The sequence below is a fragment of the Trachypithecus francoisi genome, unplaced genomic scaffold (assembly GCF_009764315.1).
Source record: "Trachypithecus francoisi isolate TF-2019V2 unplaced genomic scaffold, Tfra_2.0 Lachesis_group0, whole genome shotgun sequence".
NCBI classification, from domain to species: domain Eukaryota; kingdom Metazoa; phylum Chordata; class Mammalia; order Primates; family Cercopithecidae; genus Trachypithecus; species Trachypithecus francoisi.
This window is the reverse complement of record NW_022681453.1, coordinates 10,930,201-10,945,106: the sequence shown is the minus strand read 5'-3', so window position 1 is coordinate 10,945,106 and position 14,906 is coordinate 10,930,201. Positions and strand designations below refer to the sequence as shown.

The 14,906-nt window shown below is 40.9% G+C and overlaps 1 protein-coding gene across 1 annotated transcript; it reads left to right on the top strand.

The window, feature by feature from the left end:
- Positions 1-337: 337 nt before the first annotated feature.
- P2RY1 (purinergic receptor P2Y1) lies at positions 338-5,338 on the top strand. Its single transcript, XM_033203773.1, has 2 exons — positions 338-1,801; positions 3,922-5,338. The coding sequence occupies exon 1, from the start codon at positions 641-643 to the stop codon at positions 1,760-1,762; it is 1,122 nt and encodes a 373-aa protein (XP_033059664.1). The 5' UTR covers positions 338-640; the 3' UTR covers positions 1,763-1,801; positions 3,922-5,338.
- Positions 5,339-14,906: the final 9,568 nt, after the last annotated feature.

Genomic DNA, 14,906 nt, shown 5'->3' with positions numbered 1-14,906 from the left:
GAGCGGGGCCTGGGGAAGGGCCCCTGAACTGCGCGGACGCTGAACGGGACGCGCTTCAGAAGCGCACGAGTCTGCGGCCACGCGCGCTCCGATGGCCGCCAGGAGCTGAGCTCAAGGTAGGAGGAGGAAGCGATGAGACGCCCCGAAGCTGAGCTGCACGTTTCTAAGGTAGGGAGGAGGAAGATGCCCCAATGAAGTTGATCTTTGAGCCAAGGAGGCTGGGGAGCACCCTCCCCATGCGAGATCCCCGCAGAGCGAGTTTCGCTTGACCTCGCTGTGCCTCTGGCGCGCTCTGCAGCGCGGACCCGCGGCCCCTCGGGAAAGCGCAGTCGGAAAGTTATCCGCGGTGGTGCCCTGCGCGCCCTGTTGTGTAAGCTCGGCGTTGCCAGTGGTCGGAGAAGTTGCTGGCCTTCCCGATAGCCCAATTCGGTGGCGGCCCGGGGCGGATTTCATGGCCCGCGGCGAACGCGGGGCCAGAGCCGGCGTGGGCGAGCCCCTGCGCGCCCCCTCCCGCGGGGATCCAGCTAGCCCGCTCCCTTCCGCTCGCTGGCTTTTCCGATGCTTGCTGCGCCCCTGGCCGCCGCTGCCCTCTCGCCGCCTGCTGCCCCTCACAGCCGCCGCCTAAATCGAGGAGGAGAGAATGACCGAGGTGCTGTGGCCGACTGTCCCCAACGGGACGGACGCTGCCTTCCTGGCCGGTCCGGGTTCGTCCTGGGGGAACAGCACGGTCGCCTCCACTGCCGCCGTCTCCGCGTCGTTCAAATGCGCCTTGACCAAGACGGGCTTCCAGTTTTACTACCTGCCGGCTGTCTACATCTTGGTGTTCATCATCGGCTTCCTGGGCAACAGCGTGGCCATCTGGATGTTCGTCTTCCACATGAAGCCCTGGAGCGGCATCTCCGTGTACATGTTCAACTTGGCTCTGGCCGACTTCTTGTACGTGCTGACTCTGCCAGCCCTGATCTTCTACTACTTCAATAAAACAGACTGGATCTTCGGGGATGCCATGTGTAAACTGCAGAGGTTCATCTTTCATGTGAACCTCTATGGCAGCATCTTGTTTCTGACATGCATCAGTGCTCACCGGTACAGCGGTGTGGTGTACCCCCTCAAGTCCCTTGGCCGGCTCAAAAAGAAGAACGCGGTCTATATCAGCGTGCTGGTGTGGCTCATTGTGGTGGTGGCGATCTCCCCCATCCTCTTCTACTCAGGTACCGGGGTCCGCAAAAACAAAACCACCACCTGTTATGACACCACCTCAGACGAGTACCTGCGAAGTTATTTCATCTACAGCATGTGCACGACCGTGGCCATGTTCTGTGTCCCGTTGGTGCTGATTCTGGGCTGTTACGGATTAATTGTGAGAGCTTTGATTTACAAAGATCTGGACAACTCTCCTCTGAGGAGAAAATCGATTTACCTGGTGATCATTGTACTGACTGTTTTTGCTGTGTCTTACATCCCTTTCCATGTGATGAAAACGATGAATTTGAGAGCCCGGCTTGACTTTCAGACCCCAGCAATGTGTGCTTTCAATGACAGGGTTTATGCCACATATCAGGTGACAAGAGGTCTAGCAAGTCTCAACAGTTGTGTGGACCCCATTCTCTATTTCTTGGCAGGAGATACTTTCAGAAGGAGACTCTCCCGAGCCACAAGGAAAGCTTCTAGAAGAAGTGAGGCAAATTTGCAATCCAAAAGTGAAGACATGACCCTCAATATTTTACCTGAGTTCAAGCAGAATGGAGATACAAGCTTGTGAAGGCACAAGAATCTCCAAACACCTGTCTGTTGTAATATGGTAGGATGCTTAACAGAATCAACTGCTTTTCCCCTCTAACTTTCTAGTCAGTTTAGAAAAAATCAAACCAAGAAAATAATTTAAAAAATACTAGAAGTAGGAATGCCGACATCCACAATTAGTTTGCTTGGATTTGCTTTCAAAGTCTGTCTTCTTTCTGACTAGAAGTATGTATAATAAAACAACACTACCTAGTTAAGCATTTACTTTCTCTTTGGCCTTTAAAATTTGCAAGCTTTTCTGTTTAAAGTGTGTGTGCACCTGAGTACTGGGGCTATTTTTGATATTAGTAATTTCTCTAAGAAAACTAGCCCCCTGCAACTTGAGTTTGTGGTTTATCTAGCCTTTATTGATTTTTAAAATCCACAATAGGAATAAAACGAAAATCTACATTCTCAGAAATATTTAGCATGGTATAACAAAACACTAAACTCATTAGTTCATCCAGCATCAGATCAATGGATCTCTGAGCGGGGTGTCTTTTTCAGTGTCTTATAAGCATAGATGACAGTTGACTGAGTTTCTTTAGGGAATTGAATAGACAAGTAAAGTTAATGAATTTAAGAGCCTGAAAAGTGATTGTTTTCCAGTTATTTCTGGAAAAGGTCTCATTACATATTGGGTGCTAAATGTTTGATGGGGAGAGCCTGCATATATTATCGTACTGGTGAAATGCATTCAAAATAATTAAAGTGCATGTATTTTCCTTCTAAACACCGTGAGCTCTCTTAGACATCTTGTGATAAAGAGCATTTACTTGCCCCACTGCTGTGCAATGCCTGAAGACTTTGTTAGTGTTCCAGGACAAGTGTTCACTCACATCTGTAAAAACAATTTTAAGAATCACAAATAAATTACAGACCAAAGTTTGAGTAAAGTCAAATAACAGTTAGTAAGTTGAAGGATATTGGACAGGAGGACAGTATTTCAGAAAAGGAGAGGTTGACAGTCATCCACAATGCATAGCCTCCAAGTGTACTCTCAAATGTATGAAGCAACTGAGGTGGGCAGAAGACATTTTAGAATGAGGGCTTTAGTTTAAATTAAAATCATGGTGGAGAAGGCTCTTTTTGCTTCCTCTAAGTGTTTGAAAACACAAAATGCGATACGAAAAGAAGAAATAGAGTTTGTATAGGTTGCATTGATAGAATGGGAAGCTATAATCTTTGGATAAACCTTACATCTCAATATTTAAAGAAAAAACATATATATGGAGAGGGAAATATAGAGACTTAAAGTACCTAGATACCATAGCACTGAAAAGTAAAGTACTAATCAAACTAGTAATAGAGAGAAGACTATTGGTCAGTGTTATCCATTATATTTGTTCTCTGCCAGGTGTTAATGAAAAATTTGTAAAATGCTTCAACAGTGTTAATAATTTTTAATGAATATTGAATTGCTGCATGTCTAGCCCTTGAAATGGTCAACTTCTACATGAGAATAATAAGGTGAGATAATGCAGTTGAAAATCCCAAACAAATAAACCCAGTGTCAAAGGAATTTTTAGTTTTGAAAGCTAGCCCCCATAAAGTCAACATCAGAGTTTGCCACTGATGGTGGAATAACTTGTTGGAAAGCACTTTACAAGTAGAGCAACATGGGGCTGTATGTTAAGGCAAGAAAGAACCTCAGTGCCCTGTGGAACATGATGACAGGAAATTCAGGTCGTGATTTCAGTACTTGCAATGCCTATGTAGATTGAGGATTTGTGAGACCTTCAAAGTAGCTTCACTTTACCCAATCTCTGGCCACTAAGATCAGTGACGAAAAGCTGTATTTGGCCTTCCTCAGCAGTGATTCTTTTAACATGTTCCGTTTTAATGCATAGGATTATAGAAACCAAATCAAGAAGACACCTACTACACCTCCTCGTTTTGAGGAAAGAGAGGGTTAGCAAAGTTCTCTCTTCATCAGGCTCAAATAACATCCGTTTTAGAGTCCTACAAGACAAAATCTAAAATATGTCATTACTGTATTGACCTTGTTAAACAAGATCAAGATCATTAAACTGACCAAGATGGAAATTACAGGACTTGTACCAGACTTCAACTTGTAGCCTAATGATACACATTTTTATAATATTTCTTCACCATTTACTTTAGTTTTCTTTCTTTTAGGTCTCAGGATGCTCAGCTTAATTTAGAGTATGTGTTAAGTACATTGTTTCAGCGTCCAGAGAATTTTGTGAGTGTGGATCCAGTGAGGAGGTGAACAGTGTCTAGAAATGCTTGTTTACTACTTGGCATGTTTTTTTCCAAAGTGTTTCTTCTTTAGCTTCATGCATCACATATGGACATTGATGACATGTGAATGCATGCCACATAGTACAAGAATGATCTTGCTAACTCCTTCCAGGCCAAAAGAAGCCTCTGGGAAGATGTGCAAATGGTGAAAACATACAGAGGGTCAGGATGAAGTAGTGATCTCTGTTGGCTGAAAAACTGATCAGGTCATATGACGATTGAAGTATGTTGATAGTAAGGGCAGAAATGTGTTGGCATTTGGGAAAAAAGAACTGTTAACATTATAGAACTTACTACCTAACAAAATTTTACACAAAAAATATTTTAATGGCAAATTCAAGGTGTTTTATTACTTATAAATTAGCATCTTTGACTCTTTGAACATCAATTTGTGTTTACATTGAAATGACAAAAAGAAGAAATATAGCATGCAAGTCAGAATTCAGAGTTAAAACCATGATGTTGCCACTCAGCCAGCTGTGTGACTGTTGACCCTTTCAAGACCACAGATGGATTAAAAAGTTGGATGACATCCATTGTTGGGGCTTTGGGGGATATGGTAAAGCATGAAAACTGAACAGCCAGGAGCCTGTGAAATCTGCTACTGTATTTTCCAGGACTTCATTCCACTCCTTGGCTAAAAAGAATCTTGTAAGTTTCACAGATTATGATGTGGACCTGTCACCTGTAAAGTGTCTCAATCTTCTCAGACAAGACACTAACTGTCTTTGGATATTATACATGCCAGTGCTCATAGCAGCTGGAATTTGGCTAGTGACAATGTTTAAAGATGTAATACTAGTTGGTATCTATTGAAGCTTAAACTTTGCTGGTCAAGTTGTAGCTATTGTAATAGTATTTATTGAAGAAGCTCACAGTCCTTCAGTTGTACAGATTGAAAAACTTTCATGAAAGATCCAACATACTAATGTAAATTATATTTATTAAAATGTATAATATTAATGTGTCAAACTGGTGTATTTTACAAAATATATGATGCATACATAAATATAAATAAATTGTATATTGCAGTGCTTTTCAAATAGCAGTATCTTGGAATATTTAAGTCTTCACATTTTTTTAGTCTAAAATATGAAAATGTTTCATGATACAAGTGATTAATTTTCCCTAGAAGTGCTTTTGCATGTTTGCCTTTTTATTTTTTTCTGTATAGACACAATTTGATATCAGACTATCATAAGATCAATAGTGAATATAAAATATCTTAGCCAAATGGGGTCTGTATTGTCCACATTTTATATATTGAATAAAAGTTTTCGTTGTCTTTTCAGGAGGTTTAGAGTATTGTCACTAAATACGGTCAAAACTTCCCTTTCCAAATGCAAAAGTATTGTCTTATATTTAAAGTTGATCTGTCATGTTTAGGAAGTCAAGTGGGATGGGCATTATATAAACAACATTACAATGTAAGGAAAATCTTTATGGAGATGGAGAGAGAAAAAGGCAGCTGGTATAATCAGTTACTGCTGCTTAGTTCTTTTTTTTTTTTTGAGACGGAGTCTCCCTCAGTCTCCCAGGCTGGAGTGCAGTGGCGCGATCTCGGCTCACTGCAAGCTCCGCCTCCCGGGTTCACGCCATTCTCCTGCCTCAGCCTCCTGAGTAGCTGGGACTACAGGTGCCCACCTCCACGCCCGGCTAAAGTTTTGCATTTTTAGTAGGGACGGGGTTTCACTGTGTTAGCCAGGATGGTCTCTATCTCCTGACCTCGTGATCCGACCGCCTCGGCCTCCCAAAGTGCTGGGATTACAGGCGTGAGCCATCGCGCCCTGCCTCCGCTGCTTAGTTCTTCTTAAATTTTTTGTGTTGCTGCTTCTTAAGGTGAGATAGCATAATCTTAATTGTTTTGAGATGGAATTTTAAAGTAACACACTACCAGCAAGTTCAATATTGCTATCGATTTTAATCTATTTTTTTGTTGTTGTTGTTCAGTTGATATCTTAAATTCCAAATTTTATAGTGATAATTGTATATTATTTGGCTGCTGAATTCTGTTACAGTTTTTTTATTCTGTTGTACATTGTATTATACACATCGTCACAAATTAATATGAAGGTGAATATATGTTACATATCAAGATTTGTGAATTTGAATTATAGTATGTTTTAGTGCTTTTGCAAAAAATGTTTATTTTTATATTATCTGTGATTTTAATATAGATGATTGAACTAGATTTCTTTTTGAGTGATAGTGCCATTGAATGAGTAGTGTGGAAACAGTGTTACTTGATATTTTGAACTTTCTCAGGTTTATCTAAATCAGTGGTAGCTTAACAAAACCCAGACTAATTGTGTGTAATTGTATTTTTAATAAAAGGAAAGTACATTTCCTATAATAGCATAGTATTGTTTGCATGCAAGAGTATGCAAAACCTTGTGTGTGTGTGTGTGTGTGTGTGTGTGTGTGTCTTAGTGGGTAAGGCATGGCAGCCAACTTTGTATCTGCTATTTTTAGTACCAGCAGAGCTTCATAATTGTGGTCACTAGAACTGTACTTACCATGGACAATTAAAACTGAAAAAGACTCAATAAAACTATGAAACATGATTTGATGGCTTCTATGTTATTACAGTGTTAATACTCACAAATTTTGCCAAACTTTAACAAATAATATACAGACTGAGAAGTGCTGTAAAACACATTTAACTAATTCAACTGTTTTTTTTTTTTTTTTTTTTTTTTGAGACGGAGTCTCGCAGTCGCCCAGGCTGGAGTGCAGTGGCCGGATCTCAGCTCACTGCAAGCTCCGCCTCCCGGGTTTTACGCCATTCTCCTGCCTCAGCCTCCCGAGTAGCTGGGACTACAGGCGCCTGCCAACTCGCCCGGCTAGTTTTTTCTATTTTTTTTTTAGTAGAGACGGGGTTTCGCCGTGTTAGCCAGGATGGTCTCGATCTCTTGACCTCGCGATCCACCCGTCTCGGCCTCCCAAAGTGCTGGGATTACAGGCTTGAGCCACCGCGCCCGGCCTAATTCAACTGTTTTTTAAGGTGACGACTGGGCTCTAAAAACTACGATGTTAAAGGTAGAATCCTGGTACAAGATAGGTAAAATTATGAATATTTGATACTGTCAATAGGAATGTAAGCTAATTTTTTATTGTAAAATACTTCATGCTACCTTAATGTGTGCTTCTCATACTAGTGTTCTGTGTTTAAAATGTTGGCTGTAATTTTTTCTCACCTAATTTTTAATCTATGGGGGTAATCATACTAATAATTCTTCGTGGATTCTATTTATTAGCATACACACCACCTGCTTCTCCCAGGTTTGTTAAAAAATGTATCTGTGCAGCAGTGAAAACAGTGTACCATGAAACGGGAGCATGCTTAAAGCGTTACCTTTTTTTCCCTCAGTTGAGAAGGTACGTGCACAATGGTCCTGTGTCGGGTTCTCTGGTTGTGTGCTGAGATAGGTGCTCTATAAGGGAAACCTGTGGGTAGAAAATACAGATTTCTTGCAGTCTTTAAGATATGTGTCAGTCACTGTTAACCCCTTCATTAGATGTACTATGCAGACTTTGCCATTTGGGAATCTTCATTTATTAACATCAGCTTGAGTAGAGTTTTCTGTGGGCATATATGTATGTGTGTGTGTGTGTACGTTTCTTAGTACATACATATAATTTATATGGAGATAATTATCTTTCTGACTTAAGAATTTACCCTAAAGCTTTGAGTACCTTTTGATTTTTGAAATCACTTAGGGATTAAAGTCAGAGACCCTTTTCTCTCTACAAGTTAATATCCATTTTGATTCCCTCTCCTATTTTAATGATCTGAAAAGTTTATTTTCTTTCTTTAGGAGATTTTAGAATTTTTCCCCAAAATATGGTCAGATCTTCCATTGTCAAATACAAAAAGCTTATCCTAAATTCAAAGTAGATCTATTATGGCTTAGAAGTCTGATAGGATGGGGCATTACAGACAAAACAGATGTCACTAGAAATCCATGTTAATGTTAACACTGTGCTTACTTGCTTAATCCTGCAAGGTTATATTGCCTTGGGCTGGACCCTGGGGACTGACATCCCCAGTCAGCATGGCTGCTGGGACTGACAGTTCTAACAGCAGCTGCAGATGCAGTCAGGCCCCTGGGCTGAGCAGCTGACAGAACTGCAACTCTTTGGGAATGGAAGTGGGTAGGGGGACAGGGGATAGGAAGCAAGTGGAGGCTGTTGGTACTTCAAAGAGGAAAAAAATGCATTGCCTTTCCTGATTACCTGATAGGGAGAAATCACAACTGTGCAAAGTTGGAAAAATCATGAAGAAGACAGACTAAAAAAGATAGAGACCTTGGAAATGATCCAAATCCATCACCTTGGTTTATAGGTGAAAACAAAATATTCCCATTCAAAAGTGGAGCTAGTAAAGAATGTGGCGTTCTCACTTCTAAAACATTCCTCTCGTATCCCAAGACTTTTCAAGCTGTAGGTCTTGACTCATGAAAGTGTCATGAAATCAATAGATGGGTTATGATTGACATTCTAACAAAATGAAATAGAATAGATCAGAGTCCATAACTCGGTAAGTAATTGTGGTTTTAATTTCAGACACACATACTCACACAACACGATGCATATACATATATTTACCTGTATTTGTGGTGTGGGTCGCAGTGGACATTTCATTTTCTATTGTTGACATCATCAGAAAAGTTTGAAAATTCACCACTATTCAGTAAAAAGTGGCATAGAATTAAAAGAATAGAGGATAAGAGGTTGTTATTCAAAACTATTTTAAAATAAATGAAAAGATAGTTAATTATGCTACTTGCACTCGTTCTTTTTTCTTTTAACGTTATTTTCTTCTGAATATTCCTTTCTGAAGTCCCAAAGAAATTAAAGCATCCTTTTAGCCTACCTCTAAGGATGACTATTTGCAGTTAGTATCATTGAACCCCAGCTTTGTGTAAACTTTGGTAGCTTAACCTTCATACTGTTTCCTCTGGTGTGAAGAGTTAACAGCAAAACAACAAACCTTCACTGTTTGACAGCATCAGCTTTATAGTAAAAAAGAACCTTAGGTTTGAGCCCACCTCTGCCACTTACTACTTGCGTACCTGAACAAGTTATTTAAACCCTATTTGTTGTGTGTTCCTTAACTATAAAATGGGCATTATTAGATGCAGTTCATAGAATAATGGAAGAATAGGCAAAGCATACAAAGTATGCCATTCTTGAGGCTGCTAAGGATTTTGCCACTCCATTAGCTATTTTATTGTTGTTCTTATTGTTTTTCTGTAATTTGTTGTCTTCTTCCACACCATGGAGGCTTTGTGGGATTGAGAGATTGAATATATTTAATATTGTTCTTTTGGATACTCCTTTGAATGTCTGAGGTCCGAATAGCAGGCAAGCATTCAACTTTTTGATGCTTTGCACTGTGATATGCACTCTATGGGACAAAGACACAGAAGACAAAGTATGTATAATTAAAAATATATTACAAGAAGGTCTTCTGACCTCTTCATCTGGGCGTTACCTCTGTAGTTCATGGTTTATTTTCAGTTGCTGCAGTCCAGAGTCTGATCTTCACTTTTGCAGATTCAGAAACTTGATCTTAGCAGTTCACCTAGAGTTCACCAACTCCAGAGGACTGACTCACACCAAGCAAACTGACAAGAGAATCATTTCCCAACTAGATTGCCAATTTATGAGTATACAATGACTATATCTCAGTCCCAATAAGACATCTGTTTGTTCAAGGAGGATATAATTATGGATCAGAAAGTTGCCTGCAGAACTTACAATTAGAATAAAAAGATGATATTCTTGAAGACCAATTCCAGTAAGATAGAGCAGCTGAAAGAATTGCCTATCCCTGGAGATACTAGCCTTGATAATAAGCATCCATCCTGAACTTGATAATAAGCATCTACCCTACACTCTGCCTGCCTGGAACAGTTTAGCAGCACATGGATTAAAATTTTCACATTTGTTTACTTTCTTTTAAAACTAGTCAGCACCATTCTTCTTTGCATGCAAATTATGTTTTAATAATATCTCCCATCTGAGAGTATGGAAGGAGTATGGTGGTAGAGAGGGCTGCAGTGTGTGCTAGGATAGAGGTACTTAAAAGATACCCAACTGGAAAAGTGCAATAAGTCATTGTAAATGACATTCCAGCGTTCAGGGCAGAGTAGTAGCAAGAGATTAAAGTTTGAAAATCATCCGTGTGCAAACAATAGCTGTTAACCAAGGAAATAGAAGCAATTATCTGGGGAGTCTATGTAGACAGAGAAGAAAAAAGGGGCAGCAAGGGAGGAGGGAGCAGTGAGCTATAAGCAACACCAACAACAGGGATGTGATGGACAGGATGGGATTGTCATAGATGATCCAGGATGGCCCTCCTGAGGAAATCAGTCTCAGAAGAGAATTTAGAGAAGAGGTAATTCTGTGTTACCTGTTACAAAAAGGACAAAAAAGAGTCTGCTGGAATTTTATACATTAGAAAGCACTGATGTTTTGGAGGGCACATTTAATAAAAATATTAATTGTTACTGATCACTGAAGAAGTGTTTTAGTAAGAGAAGGAGGATTATAGGTTAGTCGCTAGAGGCAGAGAGATTAGAAATAGAAAAAGGGATAAAGAGGAATTACTCAAAGAAAGCAAAAAAACTCCACTTGAAAATTGGTGTATATGATGATGTCAAAAGGACAAAGGAGAAGGGGTAGTCTAGGAAAGGGGTAGCTGTGGGTATTGAAGTTAATTGGTGGCAAAGGCCATTAGAGTAGAGGAGAGCTGTAATTGTGAGACTGAGACATTGTTTGGATCACGGAGTGGCAGGAAGACTGGTTTTGTAGAGGAAATTATTTTGAAGTTTGGTGAATGAGAGCATGAATAAGGGGGAAGCTAGCAAGAACTAGTTGGCATTAGTGTAAAAAAAAAAGATTTACATAGCAGTAGAAGAATAATGTCAAGAAACAGTGGGGAGTTGGAAGAATGCCTGTTCCTTTTCTAGTGTGCAAGAATAGCAAAATAGCAAACATGGTGTCTATTGAAAGAAGGAGGGAGGGGAATATATTTTAATTTTGGCTTTTAGATACAGAGCATACATGAGCAGATTTGTTATATGGGAATATTGTGTGATGCTGAGGTTTGGGGTACAGATCCCTTCACCTAGGTAGTAAGCGTGGTACCCAATAGGTAGTTTTTCAACCCACGCCCCCCTCCCTTCCTCTCCTGTCTAGTAGTCTGATATGGTTTGGCTGTGTCCCCACCCAGATCTCATCTTGAATTCCCACACATTGTGGGAGAGACCTGGTGAAAGGAGTGAGTGTTTCCTATGTTGTTCTCATGATATTGAATAAGTCTCACAAGATCTGATGGTCTTAAACATGGTAGTTCTCCTGTACAAGCTCTCTTGTCTACCACCATGTGAGCTATGCCTCTCACCTTCTGCCATGATTGTGAGATCTCCCCAGCCACGTGGTACTGTAAGTCCAATAAACCTCTTTTTTTTTGTAAATTGCCCAGTCTCTGGTACATCTTTATCAGCAGTGTGAAAACAGACTAATACAGTAAATTGGTACCAGTAGAGTGAGACATTGCTGAAAAGCAATTCTCGGGTATGAGAATTCATACCCGAAATTTTTGGGTATGAAAAGATACCCAAAAATGTGGAAGCAACTTTGGAACTGGGTAACAGGCAGAGGTTGGAACAGTTCGGAGGACTCAGAAGAAGACAGGAAAATGTGAGAAAGTTTGGAACTCCCTAGAGACTGGTTGAATGGCTTTGATCAAAATGTTGATAATGATATGGACAATGAAATCCAGGCTGAGGGGGGTCTCAGAGGGAGATGAGGAACTTGTTGGGAACTGGAGCAAAAGTGACTCTTGTTAAGTTTTAGCAAAGAGACTGGTGGCATTTTACCCCAGCCCTAGAGATCTGTGGAATTTTGAACTTGAGAGAGATGATTTAGGCTATCTGGCAGAAGAAATTTCTAAGCAGCAAAGCATTCAAGAGGCGATTTGGGCTGTTAAAGGCATTCAGTTTTATAAGGGAAGCAGGGCATAGAAGTTTGGAGAATTTGCAGCCTCACAATGCAATAGAAAAGAAAATCCCATTTTCTGAGGAGAAATTCAAGCCAGCTGCAGCAATTTGTATAAATAACAATTAGCCAAATGTTAATCCCCAAGACAATGGGGAAAATGTCTCCAGGGCATGTCAGAGTTCTTCACAGCAGCCCCTCCCATCACAGGCTCAGAGGCCTAGGAGGAAAAAGTGGTTTTGTGGGCCAGGTCTAGGGTCCCTCTGCCCTGTGCAGCCTAGGGACTTGGTACCCTGTGTCCCAACCACTCCAGCCATGGCTAAAGGGTTCAGTGTAGAGCTTGGGCCATGGCTTCAGAGGGTGCAAGCCCCAAGCCTTGGCAGCTTCCATGTGGTGTTGAGCATGTGAGTGCACAGAAGTCAACAACTGGGGTTTGGGAACCTCTTCCTAGATTTCAGAAGATGTCTGGAAACACCTGGATGTCCAGGCAGAAGGTTGCTACAGGGGTGAGGTCTTCATGGAAAATCTCTGCTAGGGCAGTGTGGAAGGGAAATACAGGATCAGATCCCTCACACAGAGTGCCTACTGGGGCACCATCTATTGGAGCTGTGAGAAGAGGGTCACTGTCCTCCAGACCCCAGAATGGTAGATCCACTGACAGCTTCCACTGTGCACCTGGAAAAGCTGCAGACACTCAACGCCAGCCCATGAAAGCAGCCAGGAGGGAAGCTGTACCCTGCAAAGCCACAGGGACGGAGCTGCCCAAAACTGTGAGAACTCACCTTTTGCATCAGTGTGAACTGGATGTGGGACATGGAGTCAAAGGAGAGAGCTTTGGAGCTTTAAGATTTAACTGCCCTGATGGATTTCAGACTTGTATGGGTCCTGTAGCCCCTTTGTTTTGGCCAATTTCTCCCATTTGGAATGGCTGTATTTACCCAATGCCTATACCACCATTGTATCTAGGAAGTAACTAATTTGCTTATGATTTTACAGGCTCATAGGCAGAAGGGACTTATCTCAGATGAGACTTTGGACTGTGGACATTTGAGTTAATACCAAAATGGGTTGAGACTTTGGGGGACTGTTGGGAAGGCATGATTAGTTTTGAAATGTGAGGACAGGAGATTTGGAAGCGGCCAGGGGCAGAATGATATGGTTTGGCTGTGTCCCCACCCAAATCACATCTTGAATTCTCACATGTTGTGTAAGGAACCTGGTGGGACGTAATGGAATCATGGGTGTGGGTCTTTCCCATGCTGTTCTTGTGATAGTGAATATGTCTCATGAGATCTGGGGGTTTTAAAAATGGGAGTTCTCCACATAAGCTCTCTCTTTGCGTGCTGTCATCCATGTAAGACATGACTTGCTCCTCCTTGACTTCTGCCATGATTGTGAGTCCTCCCCAGCCATGTGGAACTTTAAGTCCTTAAACCTCTTTTTCTTTACAATTTACCCAGTCCCAGGTATATCTTTATCAGCAGTGTGAAAACTGACAAATACGTAGTTCACAGGGTCTATTATTCTCATATTTATGTCTATGTGTGCTCAATGTTTAGCTCCTGCCTGTAAGTGAGAACATGCAGCATTTGGTTTTCTGTTCCTGCATTAATTTGCTTAGGATTGTGGACTCCAACTGCATCTATGTTGCTGCAAAAGACACGATTTCATTCTCTTTTATGGCTGTGTAGTATTCCATGGTGTAATGTGTATCGCACTTTCTTTATTCAATCTACCATTGATGGGCACCTACATTGATTCCGTATCTTTATTGTGAATAGTGTAGTGATGAAGACATGAGTGTAGGTGTCTTTTTGGTAGAATGATTTATTTTCCTTTGGGTAGATACCCAGTAATGGGATTGCTGGGTTAAATTATAGCTTTGTTTCAAGTTCTGAGGGAAATATTTACTGGGGAGTTGTCAGCAGATTTTTGTAAGGAAAGGTTGGGGTTACAGAAGTTTCCTTTGGAAAGAATTGTGTCTCCAGAATGTATACAAAGAAAGGGTAATATGTAGAGTCAAAAGATAAGTTTAGAAGTGGGAGGGGAGCTGAATGAACTGAGTGGAGAAGAAAAGATCAGAGTTTGCTTACAAGCAAATTTGTACCAAAGATGTTTTACTGTTATGGAAATTAAAAAGGCAAGTTTTAGAAAGATCCCAGGGTGGAAATAATTGACATTTTAGTAGGAACTTTGGCAATACATTTTTCTATAATTCAGGTAGATTGTCTGTCCTTAGATGGAGTCAGGGATAGGGAAATAGGTTGGCTTTAGGTAGTGATTTAGAGCTTTGGCAGTAGTTTTAAAACATGGCTGTAAATTCATTGTCATTCTCCCCATTAAGGGTTAGGGTCTGCAGTCCATCCCGTTGAATCTGAGAGGGCTTGTGACTGTTTTGGCCAACAGCAGGTGGCAGAAGTGATATGTTGTGACTTCTGATACTAGATCATAGCCACATACAACAAGGGTCATATAGCCTTGTTGGTTGGAACATTGTCTCTTGGACCTCTGAGCAACCACATAAGAAGCTGACTATGCTGCAACCATATGCTGGAAAAACCACATGGAGAAATGAATTACTTGGTAAGGCCATGAAAAGAAGTTGTGTGTGTGTGTGTGTGTGTGTGTGTGTGTGTCAGAGAGAGAGAAAAAGAGAGAGAGAAGCTATATTCATAGCTTCTTCTTGATATAATTTACTCTCTACTATTCTCTATTTGTGAATTGTTTTGTTTCAAATTAAGTGCCTGCTTGAACTAGGGTACACTAAGGAAGTATATTCATGAAGAAAATTGTTACTACTTTGGATGTAAAGATGGAATAGGATTTAATATTTAAGGATAAGAAAGGAAGAA

Coding starts and splice junctions, on each gene's coding strand:
- P2RY1 (XM_033203773.1), top strand. CDS start 641: ATGACCGAGGTGCTGTGGCCGACTGTCCCCAACGGGACGGACGCTGCC.